At 39.7% G+C, this 21,672-nt stretch overlaps 2 protein-coding genes across 2 annotated transcripts in view; both read left to right on the top strand.

Annotated features, from left to right (window-relative positions):
* The window catches only part of col24a1 (collagen type XXIV alpha 1 chain), a 77,462-nt gene extending 74,515 nt beyond the window's left edge, over window positions 1–2,947 (top strand). The window contains exons 57-60 of the mRNA XM_083970545.1: window positions 124–292; window positions 437–546; window positions 886–1,110; window positions 1,445–2,947. Coding sequence (XP_083826671.1) covers window positions 124–292; window positions 437–546; window positions 886–1,110; window positions 1,445–1,594 — 654 coding nt within the window. The 3' untranslated portion in view covers window positions 1,595–2,947. The remainder of the gene's footprint in view (window positions 1–123; window positions 293–436; window positions 547–885; window positions 1,111–1,444) is intronic.
* A 1,367-nt stretch (window positions 2,948–4,314) lies between these two features.
* The window catches only part of znhit6 (zinc finger HIT-type containing 6), a 42,292-nt gene continuing 24,934 nt past the window's right edge, over window positions 4,315–21,672 (top strand). The window contains exons 1-5 of the mRNA XM_083970904.1: window positions 4,315–4,496; window positions 5,614–5,679; window positions 12,866–12,972; window positions 13,236–13,321; window positions 17,959–18,062. Of these exons, the coding sequence (XP_083827030.1) occupies window positions 4,375–4,496; window positions 5,614–5,679; window positions 12,866–12,972; window positions 13,236–13,321; window positions 17,959–18,062 (485 nt within the window). The 5' untranslated portion in view covers window positions 4,315–4,374. The remainder of the gene's footprint in view (window positions 4,497–5,613; window positions 5,680–12,865; window positions 12,973–13,235; window positions 13,322–17,958; window positions 18,063–21,672) is intronic.

Raw genomic sequence — 21,672 nt, 5'->3', positions numbered from 1 at the left:
TGGATGGCTGGCTGAACAGACATCAATGATCTTCCTTGTTGTAACTGCAGTGAAGGGACTTGTAATATAATTTTCCAATTAATTTTGAAGTCTGACATTGTTGTTGTTGTCATTCTTAACCAGAGTTTCCAGAACACAGAGATGGCCCTGCCAGACCAGAATACAGAGATACTGAAGACTCTGCATTACCTCAGCAGTGTGATCGAGAGCATCAAAAAGCCTCTGGGCACAAGGGAGAACCCAGCTCGTGTGTGTAAAGATCTGATGGACTGTCAACACCAGCTCCAAGATGGTGAGACTGGTCGTACTGTACCTGCTGCTGACAGGATGCAATGGCAACATTACTTTTTATGAGTTTATTTTATAGGCCAATAGAGAAGCGTGCATAAAAGAAAAAAGAAAAACTCATCTTGTTCTCCCTCGGTGTGACTTTCAGATTGGTTCTGGGCGGATCCAAATCTGGGCTGTACTTCTGACGCCTTCAAGGTTTTCTGCAACTTTACTGCAGGCGGACAGACCTGTTTACATCCACTGGCCACTAATAAGGTAACACTGAGGTGGTAAAACATTCAGCTATCAACCCTTAAAAGTGTCAGATAAAAAGAGGGGATGTTTGAACCTTTGTAAAGCTGAAATAAAAAACATACATTTTTGAGCCTTTCAACATCTATGGTATGGGTTTATAATAGTACAGTCACTGATATGCATTTTTATTTTTTCCTAAGCTTTTGTGTGTATTTTAAATGTTTAGATTAATGCATCCCAAATATTTTCTTTTATATAACCAGTAAGTGCAACTATCCTCCCGATTTGAAAGTCTGGATGATACCATAGCTGTGATGACAGATCCATGACATCTCCTCTCTCGCTCTCTCTCTCCCACAGATGGCGTTTGGTGTAGGGAAAGTCCAAATGAAATTTCTCCATTTACTAAGCACTGAGGCCAGCCAGAGCATCACACTCCACTGCCTGAACGATTCACCTTATGTCCCAATGTACACCGGAGCCGTACACAAAGAAAACACCACACTTCGGTTTCGTGGCTGGAACAGACAGATGTTTGAGAAGGACACACTACTTGAACCACATGTGCTACAAGATGAGTGCAAGGTAACAGGGCAGGACAAAGAAGTGAATGAACAAATTATATGTTTGGGCTGACAGGATTTTCAGGTTTGCTCAGATTTGAAAAGAGCTGATTTTCAGACAACTCAATGATACTGCTATTTTTCCTATGAGAAAACTGATATGATAATATTTATTTACAACATATATAAACATAATATTTTACAGCATATATAAACATAATATTTTACAGCATATATAAACAATATTTTACAACATATATTGACATCAAACATGATACGTATGAAATGTATGTTCCAAATTTGGGACATGAATCACTTGACTCATCTTTTCTCTTTCTTCATCCTTCCTCTGTCAGATCCAAGATGGCAGCTGGCACCAGTCACGTTTCTTCTTCCATACTCAGGACAGTCGTCAGCTACCTATTGTAGACATGCAGGAATTTCCCACATCAACGCAGCCCGGCGGTCAGCGACATGTAGAAATCGGTCCAGTCTGCTTCCTCTGACACCAACACCATCAACATCAACATCACCGTCCTGTGACCTACTCACTTAAACTATTTAAATGCAAGACTGTTTAAAAGATCGATGGCTGCCTACCAAAGAGAAGCTTGAATACCAAGCTGGAGCGAGTGTCCATGGGAGTTTTTTTTATTTTTTTTATTTTTATGTTTGTTGTAGAGCGTTAACGGGACTTTGTGAGTACAGTAGCAAATGCCCAGTGTTCAGTTGAAGGCAGACCTGTGAGGAGGAACTCGGTCTCTGTGGAACATCCAGGCTGAAGGCCAAAGGAGAACAGTGTATACCAGTATTTATCAAATAAATGTGTAAAATGTGTTTGTGTTAATTTTTCAGTCAAACGGTGCTTCGGTTGGCTGTATGTATATGGCCCGTGTTAGTCCCTGATCACAGGGTGTAGGGCCCCACTAAGCAGCAGCAGCCTATTCAAACCCCAACACTCACATGATGTTCCCTTTCCTTCCCCTCACGCCCCAAACACACCCAGACCATCCTACACAAGAGGCCAAAACGCGAAGGAGCGTGACAGGCCTCTACATAGGAGCACTGTCGAACTAAAGGTTTATATGAGTGCAATAGCATGTGGATAATGTGTGACTGCTTTAAATATTTCATTTTCCAAACAAAAAGGCTATATTTTACATTGTTTTCATGATATTTTTTGTCTTCAGTTCTGTCCAGTCGGACCTGTTCATCTTGACAGATGCTGCTCTACCTCTACCTGCTCATTTGCTTTCTAGAATAGTTGCTAATGTCAGCTTAGTCATTTTTGCCTCTGTGTTCGTGTATGTACCGGTTACATCAAGATTTGTTATGTTGTTTAAGTACTTATGTTGGTATGGTCATTTCTAATTTATGAACCATTTTTGATACACTTTTCTAGCTTTTCCTTCTATGTGGTAGGTTCTTCAGGGGAAACCTACCATTGGTGCTGCAACAAAGAATGAGTCATCAGTGAGTTTTTACATTTCCTGTGTATATATTGACAGCATACTGTATGTTTATTTATATCCTTTTTTTGTGTTTTGTTTTTTGCTCACATCACTGTATCACAGTAAATTATACTCTCAGAGAACTATTTGGTCAACCACAACACAGTCTAAAGAAGTATTTATGTTCTAAAGGTGTGTTTGTGTGTTCACACCTGTGACTTAAAGTTTATCATACTGTTATTTCAGTTCATTCAGTGGTGGGTCAGTGGACTGGCAGCTACAGTAGGCCAGAGTCAGAAAACACACAAAACACAGTCTTTTCATATTCGTAAGTTATATTACCTTGAACAAAGTGTAATTATATAAAGTCTGTGGCGGATAAAGTTGGATGCTAATGTGTAAATAATAAATAAGTTGACAAACAAATAAATGGAGCATTTTATCCACAAACCGTTGTGTACTTTTCTTTTTTTGACTGAAGCAACACAGTAAGTCGGGATGAGATGACATGTTCCTGATCTACAGCGGTGCATTTTACCTTTGACATTTAGAGGGTGGAAGACTTTATTTTACAAATTATACAAGCCTGTCTTTGATTTATACAATAATATTTTCACACATCATGCCTGGTCTTTGTTGTGAGACCATAGATTACACTAACTACCAAGTGTGATACAGTTATCTTTGTGGTAATATGTTAACTTTTTTTTCAGTGTGATCAGGAGAAAAAAAAACAATAAATGGGGGGAATTATTACTGGAACTTAAAAAAAGTGAAATTATCAGCCAATTGAACAGGAAAATATCACTTGCTAAGACATTTAAAAGCGATGAGAAATGACATTGGTAAGTCAAATCCATGAAAAATGCCTGGTGAGAAGAAACATCTCGACGGAATATAATTTATTGCCTTGATTGAATATACAGTAAACTTTTTTCAATTTTCCATGTACCTTTTTCTTCCTCTTTCATCTCAATCACAATCATTCCTTGTTTTTCTCTTAGTCTCATCTTGTCCTACATCTGTTCTCTTCATGAAGCTGAAGACACACCTTATTCAGTGGTCTTTCTTTCTTTCTTTCTTTCTTTCTTTCTTTCTTTCTTTTTATTACTTTCTACATTGTAGATTCATACTGAAGACATCAAAACTATAAAGGAACACATGGAATTATGTAGTTAGCACTAAAGTGTTAAGACAAAACAAGTGTTATCTGTCACCTGACCTATACCCAGTTGAGATGGTTTGGGATGAGTGGGACCACAGAGTGAACTGTTCAGCACCTCTGGAAACTCCTTCAAGACTGTTGGAAAACTATTCCAGGTGAGGACCTCATATCATGAAGCTGATGAGAGGATGTCAAGAGTGAGCAAAAAGCTGCCATCAAAGCAAAAGGTGGCTAGTTTGAAAAATCTAATATATAAAACATATTCTGCTTTGTTTAACACTTTTTTGCTACAACATAATTCTATATTTGTCATAGTTTTGATGTCTTAAGTTTGAATCTACAATGTAGAAAGTCATAATAATAATATATATATACATATATATCAAATGAGAAGGGATTTCCAAACTTTTGATCGGTGGTGTGTATATATCTATATTTATAAAAAAACAAAACAATACTATAAGAAAAAAAGCAGAAACATCCTCCTAGTTCACCCTGAGCTGATTGCAGTGTTGATACACCGGCACGTGGAGGCGCCGGCGAGCAGCTCTGAACCGGAACTCGTCCCCACGTGCAGCCGGTGGCCACGCGGAAGAGCGTTTGTTTTGATGCCTCCTCTTGTATCCAACGTGCACTGCCTGTGATTTCTTTCCTCTTTTTTTTGAATGTAATGTGCTCCCTCATGATTCCAACTACAAACATAGTCATGTCAGCTGCGGAGAACCGAGCGGAAAACAGCGGAGAGGAGGAAGAGGAGACGAGGGCGAAGAAAAGAAAGATTTCTCTGGCGAGGTGAGTTAGTTTGTGGAGTCGGTAGCTGACTGCTAACTCTGCTAACGCACACACTCACGTCATGTGCTTCATTTTTTGCTTTGCCGAGACTTTTTTTTATTAAAGGTTTGTAAGGAGAAGCTTTTATACAGGATATATTTTATTATAAAGCGGAAATAAAACCCCGTAGTAAACGTGACGTGGTTACGTCTGGTATCTGCAGCTTTGGCAAACTATCAGCTAGCTTAGCTGCCTGTGTAACTCTCAACTTTATGCTAGTTTGACTGAATACAACATAAATGCTACATCTAATATCTGCAGTGAGTTCAGGCTGTGTATTTGAATCGCCACTTTATTACGAACAGCTGATAATTCCTGCTAATACCCATCCAGTAATCAAAGATAATCAATGAAATCATACAGACACAGTTCAATAGCTTCAGTTATTGTTCACATTAAACACTAGTAAAAGGGGAAAATCTGATGTCAGTTGTTGGTGTTTTTCTGAAATAGGTTATTTTGCTGCACAGCATCATTAATTCAAACTAGCTCGAGGTGACAGACATGCTTTGAGTAACTCGGATAACAACATCAAACCTTGAGGCAAACATGAGTTTACCAGGAGCAGACCACTGTGAGCTTTAGTCCTGTCAACCAAGAAAAACAGAAGTGGCAAGATTTGGGCATCAAGTAGTATGAATTAATGGACCTGATGATGAGCCCCAGTGTTTTAACAGTCCAGTGTTTTAATGCCACACCATGAATGAGTATCACTGCAATGCAAACCATGTTCATCCTTTTTTAACAGCAGTGACCTCCACCATGATGATGCTCTATGGCACAAAGCTAAAGTCATCTCAGTCTGGCTTCTTGAACATGACAAAGAGTTCAGTGAACTTCAGTGGCCACCACAGCCACTAGTAATTAATCTTTGGGATGTTACAGCACAGAAGACGATGTCATATAATCATGTCAATAAGGACCTGGACCTCAAGTCAAGAACTTCATCTAGTTAATAAATACTTTTTGGCTCAAACAACTTTTTTAAAGCTTTTTTTCATTATTGGTAGTATTGTTTTTAATTCCTTTCATAAGTCGTATTTATAACATGTTGTCACGTTGTGTGTTTTTTCAACAGTTGTGGTGTGTGTGGCTCAGAGGAAGCAAAGTACAGATGTCCAGCCTGTCTCACACACTCCTGCGGGTGAGATTTCACAGTTTTATTTCATACAAAAAATAAACAAATCGTAATTTTTCCTGCAAAATAAAGAAAACTGGGGCCCCACAAGTCTAAAATCAATTCAAGAAAAGTAGAAAATCTATAATTCTGAGAGTCCAAAAATAAATGATCAAATGAGTTGCTGATTGCTTTTAATCATTGTTATTATTATGTTACTTTCCACATGGTACCAGTGCCTACTTAAGGGCTGATTCTTCATTGTTGTATGATTGAATTAAAGCCTTGAAGTCATTTCTTGCTCATGAGTGTCTGGAAAACTTTTATTACATCACAGAAAGACACCGTGCCCGAGACTTTGTGTAACAGTCGTGCTCCGATCCGGCTGAATTAATCTTTCCCAGGTTTTTTACAAACAATCTTCTCTGAAAGTCTCGAGTTATGTAATGTGAGCCAGGACAAGGGTGGACAGGAGCAGGAAAGGATGTGGCCGATGTCTTTATTTAAAATAATCGGTAACGCTTCCTTTTACGGTACGGTAATTACCAGGTAAATACCAGGTAATAAGATGTATTTACTAGGTAATAACCAGGTAATTAAATGCAATTACATTGTAATTACCAAGTACTTACTAGGTAATTACAAGGTAATTACCCAGTATTTACAGATATTTTTCCTGACTACTACCAGGTATTTACCCAATAATTTCCTGGTAGATACACAGTAATTGTATATTGTAGATTTTAAACCCGGTAGTTAAAAAATATTTACCTGATATTTATCTGGTAAATACCAACAAGTTACCTGGTATTTACCCAATAATTACCAGGTAGATATCCTGATGTGTCTATACGTGACTTTGTTAGGGTGATAATAACTTAGTTATTTACCTGGTAATTACCAGGTATTTACTCAAAATGATCGCTACCTTACCTGGTAACTACCACTTATTTACGTGGTAGTTACCTGATATTTACCTGGTAAATATCAACTAGTTACCTAGTATTTACTAGAAATATACGGAAAACTACCAGGTATTTATCCAGGAATTATATATTATGTATTACCAGTCAACCTGTGTAGTGACAGTGAGGGTATAACTTGCAACTATTTACCAAGTAATTACTTTCTAATTACCCAGTAGTTACAATTTACATTATCAGGTAAAACCTTGTGAATTACCCTGTAAGGAAGGTGGAATTGTACTGTAAAAGGAAGCGTGGTTTGTTTCAATGATATTACCATGTACTTTCCTGGTAACTGTAGATTATAATTCTCTGCCCCCCATCAGGGTGTGTAATTTTGAACATGGTACCTGGTAAAAAAACTCCCATATCTACCTGATAATTAACAGGTAAATATCAGAGTTTTACAGAGTAGTTACCATGTAAGAAAAGTGGAATTGTACTGTAAAAGGAAGCGTGGTTTGTTTCAATTATATTACCATGTACTTTCCTGGTAACTGTAGATTATAATTCTCTGCCCCCCATCAGGGTGTGTAATTTTGAACATGGTACCTGGTAAAAAACTCCCATATCTACCTGATAATTAACAGGTAAATATCAGAGTTTTACAGAGTAGTTACCATGTAAGAAAAGTGGAATTGTACTGTAAAAGGAAGCGTGGTTTGTTTCAATTATATTACCATGTACTTTCCTGGTAACTGTAGATTATAATCCTCTGCCCCCCATCAGGGTGTGTAATTTTGAACATGGTACCTGGTAAAAAACTCCCATATCTACCTGATAATTAACAGGTAAATATCAGAGTTTTACAGAGTAGTTACCATGTAAGAAAAGTGGAATTGTACTGTAAAAGGAAGCGTGGTTTGTTTCAATGATATTACCATGTACTTTCCTGGTAACTGTAGATTATAATCCTGTGTAGTTTTGAACATGGTACCTGGCAAAAACTCCCATACCTCCCTGATAATTATCAGATAAATATCAGGGTGATATCAGAGTTTTACAGAGTAGTTACCATGTAAGAAAGGTGGAATTGTACTGTAAAAGGAAGCATGGTTTGTTTCAATGATATTACCATGTACTTTCCTGGTAACTGTAGATTATAATCCTGTGTAGTTTTGAACATGGTACCTGGCAAAACCTCCCATACCTCCCTGATAATTATCAGGTAAATATCAGGGTGATATCGGAGTTTTACAGAGTAGTTACCATGTAAGAAAGGTGGAATTGTACTGTAAAAGGAAGCGTGGTTTGTTTCAATGATATTACCATGTACTTTCCTTTACATAAAGATACAATGCATTTTGTTACACTCTGTGACAAATACGCAAAAACATGTGAACTGTCAAAGAGACTAACTTTAATCCTCTTAATCTGCAAAACAGTGAACTTGAAGAGAGTCAATACTCTTAAAGGTATACGCAAACATTTTTTTGTGTGTCTTGTCTCACTCCCGAGTCCATGACAGGCAGATAGACACCATCCTTTCAACTGTGCGTGCAGTAACAAGGGAGATACGGGCAGAGCTGGCGCACCGCTAATTAGCTTAGCTCAAACGCTGGAAGTATATAGGTAGTGTTAGCCTGCCTCCACCTAAAGTCACTAATTAGCTTAGCTCAAACACTGGAAGTGTATGGGTAGTGTTAGCCTGCCTCCACCTAAAGTCATCAGAGAAACTCTTCAGCAACTCTAAACGGAAACCGGCGGGCCGATCTTCGTCTCAGAGCTGACAAAACTCTCTGGTAAGACATCTTGAGATCTGATCTAAACGTCTCCTTTCTCACTTAAAAATGTTTGAAATGTCGATAAAGTGATATATTTACAGAGTTTAGAGCTAAAATGAAATCAGCTTCTGACTGCTGATTTCGGCTCGGGTAGGAGGCAGGCTAACACTACTCATACACTTACAGCGTTTAAGCAAAGCTAATTATGGACGATAGGGGCTCTGCCTTGTTACTGCACGCAAAGTCAAAAGGATGGTGACCTATCTGCTGGTCATGGACTCGGGAGTGAGGCAAGACACGGGAAAAAAATGCTGGCCTATCCCTTTAAGTGCTAAACATACAATAACTTGCATATTAAAAAAGAAAATGAAAAGAAAAACACAAAGTGCAGAGCTTTTTGCCTTCTTCACATGTCCAGTCTACACATTTTGGCAAATTACATCAGTAAAAACTATAACCTATCCACACCCCACCCCACCCACAGAGATGGGTGCTCCAAGGCTATCCCAGTGATGCTTCTCCCTAGCATGAGGACATACAGGTATTCTGTGCTACTGCTTGTGGTCGCCAGACCTGCACCATGTTTGTTCCAGGCTGAAGAATAAAGAAAAAAAAAACAAGATTCAAAAATTAGTTTGTACAGGTTAGGTTCATCTCTACAGGTAATGCTGTATCAGACACTGTATCTGGAGTCTTAGCCCATAGCACATTTCTTTAGGCACATGTAACAGCCATCTCAGGTAGATATAAAATCTGTACACTGGGTACAGTAGCCCATAGGCTACTGTATGTGCACAGCCAACAAACTATGCATCTCTGCATTTAACCCTTCAAATACCCATCCTGTTGATGCCCATGTGGTAGAAACAAATCATGAACTATATATATTTTTTTATATAATGTTTTCGAAAATATCTATTTATTCCATTAATTTTTAATCAGGGCCCTATATGAATTCTGGGATAAGGGATTCCTTGATTTTTAGCCAGAAGTCGAAATTAAATATGCATTTTAGACAGGGCAACACACAAACTACTCACCATGCCTTGAGTGTCCATGAGAGGAGGCCACAATGTCATTTGCCAGCAGTTCTCACCAATTATACTGGGTTCTGTAGTGGGCAGAGAAAAGAAAGACCACAATAATCTCAAAATAGCAAACCCAAATACTCCAACCTAGCACCAACAAGCACTGCGAGCAAAACGTCTCTGCTGCTAGTCACTATGGTGACGTCCGTTACGCACCCCCCCCCCCCCCCCCCCCTCCACTAACGACAAAGCAAAACAGTTCGAGCGCACATACACACACACGGCTAACAGAAAACTACACTCACCCTACACTCATAGACTTTGCTAGACAGCTATGTGCAGCAGAAGCAGAGTAGGAGGGCTACTAGCACCACCAGATGTCCTGGATGTTAGCCAGTGCTGGTAGCAAGTCTCTTCCTCTTAGCAGCAGCAGCATCGCAAAGGAAAGGTGAGCTAGCTCGATGCTAACTTCGACTAGCGCTAGCAGTTAGCATCCGCTGCTAACACCCACTTCCCAACTCACCACAACGGTCCTCCTGTCAATTAAAACACAAGCCTGGAGGCTACCGTCATTTCCTTTCCTTCACGGCCCTGACAATTGATGCTGCTGCTGCTGTGCTGGAAACTATCTTATCAGGTGAAAGTAACTAGCTAGCTAGCAAGTTAGCAGCAACACGAGGAAACAATGCCTGGCCGCAGAGTGAGGTGAAGTTTTTAAAGTAGGCTAATTGGCTACCACATTAAACTACCAAACCTGTAGGCTAATAATTATAAGTTTACTTACCAAACACTGTTTTCTGAAGCTGGAGAGTGATTAAGGTGTCGTCCAAATCTCAGCCCAATCTGTTGGGTCTAAATATTTAACCCAACCTTGGAGTTTTTACCAGGTACCATGTTCAAAACACCCTGATGGGTGGTAGAGGATTATAATCTACAGTTAACAGGAAAGTACATGGTAATATCATTGAAACAAACCACGCTTCCTTTTACAGTACAGTTCCACCTTTCTTACATGGTAACTACTCTGTAAAACTCTGATATCACCCTGATATTTACCTGATAATTATCAGGGAGGTATGGGAGTTTTTGCCAGGTACCATGTTCAAAACTCCACAGGATTATAATCTACAGTTACCAGGAAAGTACATGGTAATATCATTGAAACAAACCACGCTTCCTTTTACAGTACAGTTCCACCTTTCTTACATGGTAACTACTCTGTAAAACTCCGATATCACCCTGATATTTACCTGATAATTATCAGGGAGGTATGGGAGGTTTTGCCAGGTACCATGTTCAAAACTACACAGGATTATAATCTACAGTTACCAGGAAAGTACATGGTAATATCATTGAAACAAACCACGCTTCCTTTTACAGTACAATTCCACCTTTCTTACATGGTAACTACTCTGTAAAACTCTGATATTTACCTGTTAATTATCAGGTAGATATGGGAGTTTTTTTTACCAGGTACCATGTTCAAAATTACACACCCTGATGGGGGGCAGAGGATTATAATCTACAGTTACCAGGAAAGTACATGGTAATATCATTGAAACAAACCACGCTTCCTTTTACAGTACAGTTCCACCTTCCTTACAGGGTAATTCACAAGGTTTTACCTGATAATGTAAATTGTAACTACTGGGTAATTAGAAAGTAATTACTTGGTAAATAGTTGCAAGTTATACCCTCACTGTCACTACACAGGTTGACTGGTAATACATAATATATAATTCCTGGATAAATACCTGGTAGTTTTCCGTATATTTCTAGTAAATACTAGGTAACTAGTTGATATTTACCAGGTAAATATCAGGTAACTACCACGTAAATAAGTGGTAGTTACCAGGTAAGGTAGCGATCATTTTGAGTAAATACCTGGTAATTACCAGGTAAATAACTAAGTTATTATCACCCTAACAAAGTCACGTATAGACACATCAGGATATCTACCTGGTAATTATTGGGTAAATACCAGGTAACTTGTTGGTATTTACCAGATAAATATCAGGTAAATATTTTTTAACTACCGGGTTTAAAATCTACAATATACAATTACTGTGTATCTACCAGGAAATTATTGGGTAAATACCTGGTAGTAGTCAGGAAAAATATCTGTAAATACTGGGTAATTACCTTGTAATTACCTAGTAAGTACTTGGTAATTACAATGTAATTGCATTTAATTACCTGGTTATTACCTAGTAAATACATCTTATTACCTGGTATTTACCTGGTAATTACCGTACCGTAAAAGGAAGCGTTACCAAATAATCTATAATGTGTGTATTGGACAAGGAAGTAGATAATAGAGACAGTGAACTTCAGCCAAACTCTTGACCTGCCTGTACGGACAGTTTTTGTCTAATTGAGTCAAAGTGAACACAGGAATCACAGACATCTCCAGTGACATTTTCTCACTAATGGTTTGCACTTGTTCCTCCTTTTCCATGACCTTGGATAATTTGGTAGTTTAGAGCATGACTGCAGGCAGATCTTTCCAGAAACTAAAAGGAAAACCAGCCAAAAACCTCCTCTGTTGTTGTTTGAGCAGAGATAAATACTTGTTTATATTGTTAAAATTGCAGTGAGATCACGCAAATGAGACGAGTTGTGTTCGTGAGCAGCTTTCCCCCCTGATCCTCTGCTTTATCTCTACAATGAGATCATATAATTTCATGCAACATAAAAGCTCTGCTCCCATCTGCGTTTGATATTACCAATAAAAAACAAAAGGAATACCTCTGCTTTTTCAAATTAAAAAACAGTAATCACTTACGTTTAAGGAATATCTTTTCTACCTTGTCATGCAAAGATATGATTTTCATAAATGAGTTATTGCATTTGTGTTTTTTGTGTTTTCTGCCTGAACTTTGCTTTGATCCACTGCCAACAAGCCACCTCACCACTTTAAATGTCAATGGTTCATGGTCTGTTCCTTGTGCTCTGTGGATGCAGGAGCACTTACAGCATCACCTTGAAGTAGTAGGAGGTATATTAAAGGTCATATCTGAAGATTTCACCCATATTTATCATTTATTATAGGGCACAAGAGGATGCCCCCCCCCGATGCTTCGAGCATTGTTCATTGTTACCATTGTTTGTATAGATTCGGTCCTGCCCGTACCCGCATCACTTCTGTAATGGTCAAATCAAATCTGAAAGCCATTTATCTTCAGTTTACAAAAGATATCAAAAGCAAAAAATAATATTTTAAGTTTGAGGGATGTTGTTTCTTGTGTTGTTTCCAGAAAGTCTGAGATATTGTAATGTCTTGTCAGAGATTTCAGGTATCTCCAATTCTGGAGTTCAGCCACTCCTTTTTTTTACTCTGAGAACCTGAATTGAATTGAACCTCCTTCCACCTCTTCACTCGTTCACTATTCCCTTTACAAAGGACACAAGATAGTAAGATACTAAGTTGCGAGCAGTAGCTTCAGTAAATGTGATTTCTGTCATTTAACCAATGTCGTCTCTTTATATTTTCCAGCCTGGTCTGTGTGAAGAAACACAAGCAAGATTCTGGATGCAGTGGAGTCAGAGACAAAACCGCCTTCGTGGCCCTCTCACATTTTGATGAAATGGCGCTTCTCAGTGGTCAGTATCTCCTTCCTGCTTCACACGACTAAAAAGAAACCAAACATTGAGAGTAATTTTAGCAAAATGTATCTAATAGACACTGAGAAGTGTTTTTTTGACCTAACTCTGAAGTGTGTGTGTGTGTGTTTCCTCATATTTTACAACAGTAGGTGTCGAGTTAATTTCTGGGTTTGTCAGTTATCACTGGTTTGTATGTAAAGAAAATGCTGCTGTTTTACTTTGATGTTTTGTTTGCTGTTTGTTCTCTACCTTCACTGTAGACTACAGATTCCTGGAGGACACGGGGAGGTTTGCTGATGGCGCCAACAGGGACAAGCTGAGCCGGACTCCTCGTATGACCTTAAAAGTAGGTCCTTGGTTTAGCTCTAATTGTCTCTCATGTCTAAATGTAAAGTAAAGTATCAACACTGTAATTGAAACTTATAGGGGCCAATGTTGGGTTTTTATTATTTATCCAAAGCTATTAGTTTTTTTCAGTTGGTAAATCCTATTCAATAAAAACTCAACACCGTTTTATATTAAAGAACAAAAGAGAAGTTCAAGTGAATGGGTTTAAAAAAATAATATAAAACAGTGAGGTCTTAATGTCTGAGACCACTTTCCCGTTCACTTGAATGAGAACAGACATGCACACCATTCAGACACCATTAGGTAAGGTTTTCTGAAGAAGTTGTTTTATTTCATTCAAATAATAACACATGTATCCAACTGTTTTCAATTGTTTTGATACTTAATAACCAAAAACAGATGGTTTTCGCTCTGCACTGGTGTCACTGTTGTTCTTGTGAGAGTTTTATAAAAGGCCTACATTTCATAACTGTTCAGACAGTTCAGCCAACACTGTTCTCCTGAGTGCTGAAAAGTCTCAGCAGCTAAATCTAAAGTTAATACCGGGTCACATTTAAAGTGCTGTTGAGAAACTGAAGTGTTTTCACCTGGTGTGGAAACAGGCTGACATGACATGACGTGACATTGTCCAACATTGTCAAATTTTCTTAGGAGTAATAGTTGAGTTGTAAACCTGAACTTAAACTTAATTTATTTATATAGCACTTTTCATACAGACTGTAACACAAAGTGCTTCACAGAGATTAAAAACATTGCAAACAAGAAGAAAACCTGACCGTCGCCCAGTACACATACCCACACGCCAGGTTATAGTGAGAGGTGTTCCCAATATTGCGTTTATAGATCATATTTACACTCAATGGGCTTTATGCACAGCTCCACTACTTCCTGAAATAAGCCAGCTCCTTTGTTTCCTGTCTTACATTATTGGACCAACTGATTAATCCAGGTGTGTCTGACCTCACAACAATGGTCAGGCACACCTGGATTAATCAATTGGTCCAATAATGTAAGACAGGAAACAAAGGAGCTGTCTTATTTCAGGAAGTAGTGGAGCTGTGCATAAAGCCCATTGAAGGATGTATTGCCTGCTGTTGTATACTGCATTGATTTTCTATAGGTGTACCTAATAAACTGGCATGTGAGTGCAGATTAATTATTGTTTTTATGAACTTGACTTAAAATTTCAAATGGATTTGACTTGGATTAATTTTAATACTGGAGGAGCTTAAAAAATAATCACTGACAGACTCACAAATGAAAGGAGAAACGGAGGTGGAGGTAGAGATGGGCGGAGCAGCAGGATGACAGTGCCTAATGTGATTTGAAAACAAGCAAAGTCAAGGAGTACTGAAGATGTTCTGGTGGCTCATTCTGTCCTAACTCCATCCATTAATCTCTATAACACTTCTCACTGCAGGGTCATTGGGGCTGAGGCCAATCCAGGTTGACATAGTGTGAGGGTCACCAGTCCATCACAGGTTCAATTTATAGAGAAAAACAACAAAACCTCAAACCTATTGGATATTTAGAGTCACCAACCCATGTAGGGGCCAGGAGATCAAACCTAGAACCTTCGTGTTGTGAGGCGATGGTGCTAACCACTGCACACCTCCCTGGTTTTTCTTTTAATTCATCACTTGTCTGTCTTTTTGCATCGGTAAGGAAAATATTAGAGACTGTAACAGCAGTTCTCACATAAACAACATGTACTATAATATACTCTCACCCTGCAGGAGACTGTGTAAGAGGTTTATAGTCTTTTTATAGTTATATGTGACTGATTGCTCACTGATTATGCACATAACTAATTTGAAACTAATAATAGTAAAAAATGTAGCTTCACCACAGCAGAAACCAGCATCATCTAAATGTTGTTTGTGCTGTTATTGCTTCACTGGTACAATTTGTGGCAGCAGTTATGCAACGCTAACTGCTGCTGCTCCAAACCACCGACACTCATTTATGTAAGATTCAGTTGCCCCTGCCAACTTTCACCTGTACTGCCACTTTAATACGCAACACAGTGCTGTGTGTGATTGCTTGGAGTAATGCTTGTTCTTTTTCAGCCGTCACAAATCAGTCAAAATAATGAAGCTCATTCTCAGCAAGAGGTAAAAGCTTTGGCACACAGCGAGTTTATGATGTGGGTATCTTCCAGATCTCAGCAAGTGCAGCAACGTGCTATTAGCGCCGCATAGCCGAAGAATTTAATAAATCTGCTTTTACTGTTTCTCACTGCTCTCCAATCTGAGGTCATGAAGCAGCTCCGCCAGAGCCAGAAAGGAAAAGCTTGTCCCTTCAAATTTAGATGAGGGCAGTAAGGAGAAGTTCAGGTCATATTTTGTTTTTAATTGTTAATGAAACTCACACAGCTGGTGATGCACTGATGCAGAACAGATGTCTATTATTTAGATGTATTTGTTCCTAGAGACGCTGTCTTTCCCACTGACTTTTCCATTGAACTGAAATGTCAAACAGTCTGTGGTCCCAGCAAATCTGCTCAAGGCCAGGAATAGCAGCTCTCGGTTACATCCTGTTTCACTGAACAGTTGTTTTGTCTGCCGTGAGAGCTTTATTAGGCCAAGAACACACTGCCTGTGTTGTGTGAGCGTGGCGGCCGATGTCGCTGAACTGCTGTGAAGAATCACACATGTGTGTTCACACCGGCTGTGTCTGAGCTGTTGCTGCTGGTGTCAGCCCCGTCTCCCTTCACGGAGGTTCACAGGTCACTGGAAAGTTGGATTTCTCGTCGATATGAATTGATTTCTGGTATATTTTTTTGGACGAAAAAGTCCCATTTAATGCCACTGTCTCTACATGCAGCTGCTGAGAATGGTTAAGAAATATATATTTATATCTTCTTTCGTGCTTTTATCATATTCAGTTTCAGCCAAGACATTGACAACCACAGTGGAAGGTGCCATGTTTTGTGTAATGTTTCTACAATGATGTGAAGGTAGAGAGAGTGTGTGGAGTTCAGCAACACAGCGTTTCCAGCATCAAACTGTTTATATGAACATCTACTAATACCAAGTGACACTGCTATATACATAATAATAATAATAATAATGATAATAATAATACATTTTATCAATAAAGCGCTTTTCAATAACTCAAAGACACTGTACAGGAACTAAGTAAAAAGTAACACAAGAAGCACAGAAAGCATTAAAATATCAGGAGCATTACAACAATTAAGAATAAAACAGGCAACATTTAAAGCAGAAGTAAGTGATATATTTGTGTTATTATAAAACGGAAAGGTGAAATCCGGCGATCTGATTGGTTGTTAACCGTGGTATATTGAGCATATACCACGGCTACTATTCTAAAACCTTATCACAGCGTAGGCTATCACTCCGCGTCAGGCACGCATGACTGGTATGAATGGAAGTTGTTGTCATGTATCCATGACAACGGACTGTTGCCGTCCGTAGCAAAAGACAGCTGATGTTTTTACGATGTTAAAAAACGGACTAAAGTAGTTGAATTCACATGTTTAAGGTGAACTTTCACCTCCGGGGAGGGTTAACAATGGTAGAGGGGATTGAGCAGTGACTTTCACCTGAAAAAATGCGGAGGAAAAGACGAGCTGCAGAGCTAACTTGGAGCTAACGTCTGGAGAGGTGGGACTATTTTTTCACAGTGAGGCTATTTTATTGGATAATATGTATTTCTGGTTGAATAAAACTACATGAAATTGATTGCGTATCCCTCTTTTATATTGCCTTTATTCGTAACCGTTTTATAAAAGCAATATATCACTCCAGTCCGTGGTATATGCTCATTATACCACTCCAAGGGGGTTGACGTCCCTCCGCTTCGCGTCGGGCCGAACAACGCCCCTTAGCCGTGGTATAATGAGCATATACCACGGCCTGTCGTGATATATTGCTTAAATATAAGTCTTAAATAGTTAGTTAGTTAGTTATATCTTCCGACAGCAATCACTTACATAGAGTGTTTGGACCGAAACACGGGTCTCCCAGTCCCTCTGCTCTGCTCTGAGCCGAGGAGAAAACTTTTCTCGTATCCTACAGTTTTTATCCAATGAGGAGAGAGAACGGCATGCAGGGCTGTGTGTGCAGCCAAGGGACGCCGTGAATGTGGTGACGTAGGGACGAGGACTGTTATGGTGCGTTCAAGGAAACTCGTATCTCGTGTTTTTCCGACCTGTGAAGTTGTACCAGTTCGATCTGGTACGAGTTCACGGGTCGGAAGTTACGAGTGGCCGTTATAGTGACTTTCACCGGTAAAACAGGTCGGAAAAACACGAGTGGGTTGCCTGGAACGCTACAAAGTCGTAAGTTGTGACTTTAAGCTGTAATTTACGGTTTCAAAAGCCTGCCTGGAACGCAGCATTAGCCAAAACGACCGGATCGCTTACTTCTGCTTTAAGTATTAAAAGCATATATACTACTTATGTTCTGTTTGTTTATATTTTTTATTTCATAAAATTAATCTGATCGTTATTTATTCAAATCAATTGACTGTAAAATGTCTTTCCAAAATCCCCAGAACAAACAAATATAATGTTTTTTCGTCAAACAAAACCCAAAGATATTTAGTTATTTATCACAGAAATACTGTACTTTTACTGTTCTCACGTTACTTTACTGTTCTCACATCCAGGCGAAGAGGCTGGCAGCCAACGCCCGGAAGATGAACATCACGCTGAGGTTCCTCCCCGTCACCTTCACCAGGAGCAGAGAGAACTCCACCTTCTTCCTCGCCAAGTAAGAATAAGAGTTGATCTAGATATAGTTGATCTGTGTTTGATGAAAACAGGACATTAGTGTCTTTCTTGTCCCTGTCAAAACCATAAATGCAGCGATTCATTGCATCTACAGAGATGCCTCGACCTCTAGATCATGTTCCCAAGGCATAAAATATGAAAAATGCTTGTTTGGTTCAATCCAAAGCAGAAATCATATTTTCCTAACTTTTTTATGTGTTTCCCAGTATAAATAAAATTTAAAAACAACCACTTCAACAAAAAATTGTGTGCAAGTGCAAGAGCAACACTTACTGTAATCCAGAATGTTTTTTTTTTTATTGAGCCAAGGCCACAGGGATAATTGACTCGGGCTCATCACTTCCTTTAGTCTCTCAGGCAGTGATTCACTCTCTTTTTGGCATCAGTATTAGTAAATATTTAAGTATGACTGTTTTTTTTTTTACTTTTATCATTAACATCTTGAGAGAGTGATGAATATCGTGCATTACTGCTACCGCATCGTAGACAAACTGTGTTACTCTCACAGGCACAAACTCAAGTGTGAGTAATACAAACCCACGGGTGTTTGAGTTCCCATCAGAGCGGCACCACCATCAGCCCAAATATTGCGAGATAGTTTATGATTCGCTCAGCCACAGTCGGAGACAGACAACACTTCTCTGAGAGCTTCAGTCCTGCAGCACGACGACGACGACCTCCTGATTAGTGATGTTTTCCTTAACCACAGGATGGCACTCTTGTTAAGCCCTAACAGCAGCTGCATCAAGTGCCGGCTCTCCTCAGGTTATCTCATGGCAGGACCGTGCCTGATGATGAAGCACTAACTTCTCCCCGTGTCCCAGAAATGTAATTATAAAGTTACCAGAGGCCGCTGAGGTTGGACTGACATTCAAACAGCAGTGAGTAACATACCGGGATGAGTCGAGGCTGTTGTGCAGGAGGAGGCGGCGGCGGCGGCTGGTTTGTAATCCTTCGTCAGATCAGTGTTCAGACAGACGCACACATGCACACTTCCTGCTGAAGGAAGGTGAAGTTGTGATCCAATTTTCAAGGCATCTCCTTCAGCATGATTGTGGTACAGCTGATGGGAAAGTCTGTGAACTACTGCAAGACTAGGTGAAAAAAACATGAGGTAAAGCTTAGATTATGTGCTTTATTCGGAAATCTGAATTTAGCCTTTTGACTTTTTGCAGAGGCCTCTTGTTTTATTAAATCTGGGGGAGATTTAAAAAGTATTTCAACGTCATCCCACCTCTTCGTCTGTGAGTTGATTGGAATAATCTCTAATCTCTAATCTGTTAGAAACATCCACAGGCTCATTACAACCTCCTGTGCAAGGTGCTGGAACTTAGTTTCATTATTTATACACAGTTTTGTCATGTACATAAGTAGCTCTCTAAAGAGTTCCCCCTACATTTTAGCTGAACTGCACCTCGTTTCATTTATTTAACGCCACAAAATGGGAAGGATCTATAGATAAATGTTGTCTATTGAGACTTTAAAATGATCAAAAGTGACAGAAAGTGACACCGTGGGACCAGAAACTGCAGTAAAAGCACATTTCAAGTATTAATTAATCGCTGAACGCCCATAATTACATAAAAGTACCAGACGAGGTTGATGCTTCGTCATGTCCAACAACCCTCTCCTCCCTCCCTCCCTCCCTCCTTGCTTGGACGACCTTCTGCCACTCATTTTCCCATTTACTTCTGAGGCAGAGCCCTGTCACTCTAATCCCTCAGTGGAAGAACAGAGGAGGGGAAGAGAGGGGAAATGGATATTGAACTCCACATTAAAGTTTTACAAGTCTGAAATGCCCTGGGACAATGTTGGGTGCCAATCAGGATTGCCACTAAAAGAATCCTTTGTCAGTCAGTCCAGTTGGTTTTATGTTGTTACTTTCCCTCTCACCACCCTCTTTTCCATCCTGAAAGTCTCCCACTCTGTCATGTCTGTCTCTGGTGTTTTGCAGGCACTTAAATGTTAAATGTGCACGTCACATCTCGGGATGAGGCAACATTATGTCAGGTTATAGTGGCAGACTCTGCCCACCCTCACAACCCCATACTCCCTATTCCCTCCTCAGCACTTGTCAGAGGTTGACAGAAAGTTGTTTGTGGGATGAGACCAGTGCGTCTGTGAAGTTTCAGTAATTTATAAAGGTTCAGCGACAGGGAAATGAGCTAAACTCCCACAACTCCTCCAGTAAAAGACACAAGAAGAGTCTTTATGCTTTTGCTGTGACAGCATCCGAGGAGGAACGGTGAGCCAGCTGCACAGTCTTTTTTTTTTTTCTTTTTTCTTTTGTTTAGTCTAGTTAGTTTCACCATGTCTCACTCTGAAGATTATCCAACTAACCGCAACAGCGTCCCGTCCTCAGTCGAGCACGTGGACACAGGGGATGGGATGAAAGGTATACAATAAATTGTGAGGGATCGAGAGAGAATGTGCTTCAGAATGTACCAAGTACATAATATAAAAAGCAGATGTGTGAGCAGTGTGACTGCAGCTGGTTAGCGACATATTCATGCTACGCACTCACACTGCCAGAGAAGGATCATTACTGGCAGACAGCTGACTACGGCCCTTTCATGCCTGGCGATGGGGCGTGTGTTTGTGTGTGTGTGTGTATGCGCAAGTGCGAACGTATGTGCATGAGTGTGTTGAGCGTGTGTCTCTTTAATTAAATGTTTGTATGCAAAATAAAGGCCGTGCAACTACTTTTCTTTCCACCTCTCGACTCCGGTGACTAATTTCAAAAACAAGGCATGAACAGTAAAGAGATTGACAAAAAAATACCGGCTGCTGCCTCGCAGTCCAGCCCTTGGAGGGTAAGTATATAATAGCTGGCATTTGGCAGAACATTGGGAGTAGTTGTGTTAGGGTGGAATTATGTTTTCTACAGCCCCAGCCTGGCATGGCGGCGCATTTTCCTCATCGACGACTTGAGTGGACTGGACAATATATTGCCGAGGTAGTTAACTTGGATAATAACTGAACATATTTTTATAATAACTTCAGATCGGGGGTAATATGAGCTGCCGTGTATTTGTGCCATGTATGTCAGTATGTCCCATATATCGGGGCTCAACCTCAATTAACCCAGTTTTCTCGATTAGAAGAGACATAATTTTCTTCCCAGACTCCGAAGAGCGATGAGACGAAGCTTGGTTCAACCCCTTTGATAATATATTTGTAGATTGAGTAAAGTTATTATCACTCACAAATGGATTTCAGATTGTGTCCATATTTTTTCTTTTTCTTTCGTGCTCTATGCAGTTTATTACATGTGAAAGTAAAGGAGTATGTGCTCATGCTTTTTGCTGATGGTGCACTGGGGCCTCTGTGCTAAATAGCATGTTATGACCACCTGCTGATCACTTCTACCCAGAACTAATTCCCTCTCCCCCTCCACTCTCTATGACGGCAGGCTTGTTGGCCTGCATTCGCGAAACATATAAATATATTTTTTTACCTTTGGACCCGCTCCTTTCTTACAGTATGAAAAATTCAGCTGCCAACATAGCGGCACAGAATAATATATCTAGATGTCGACCTGTCGAAGAGCTGCCAGCTGGCTAGAGAGTTGGCGTTAATGCATGGAGTTA

This window comes from Trachurus trachurus (assembly GCF_905171665.1).
Source record: "Trachurus trachurus genome assembly, chromosome: 4".
Classification (NCBI taxonomy): Eukaryota; Metazoa; Chordata; class Actinopteri; order Carangiformes; family Carangidae; genus Trachurus; species Trachurus trachurus.
This window is presented reverse-complemented; position numbering and strand designations above follow the sequence as displayed.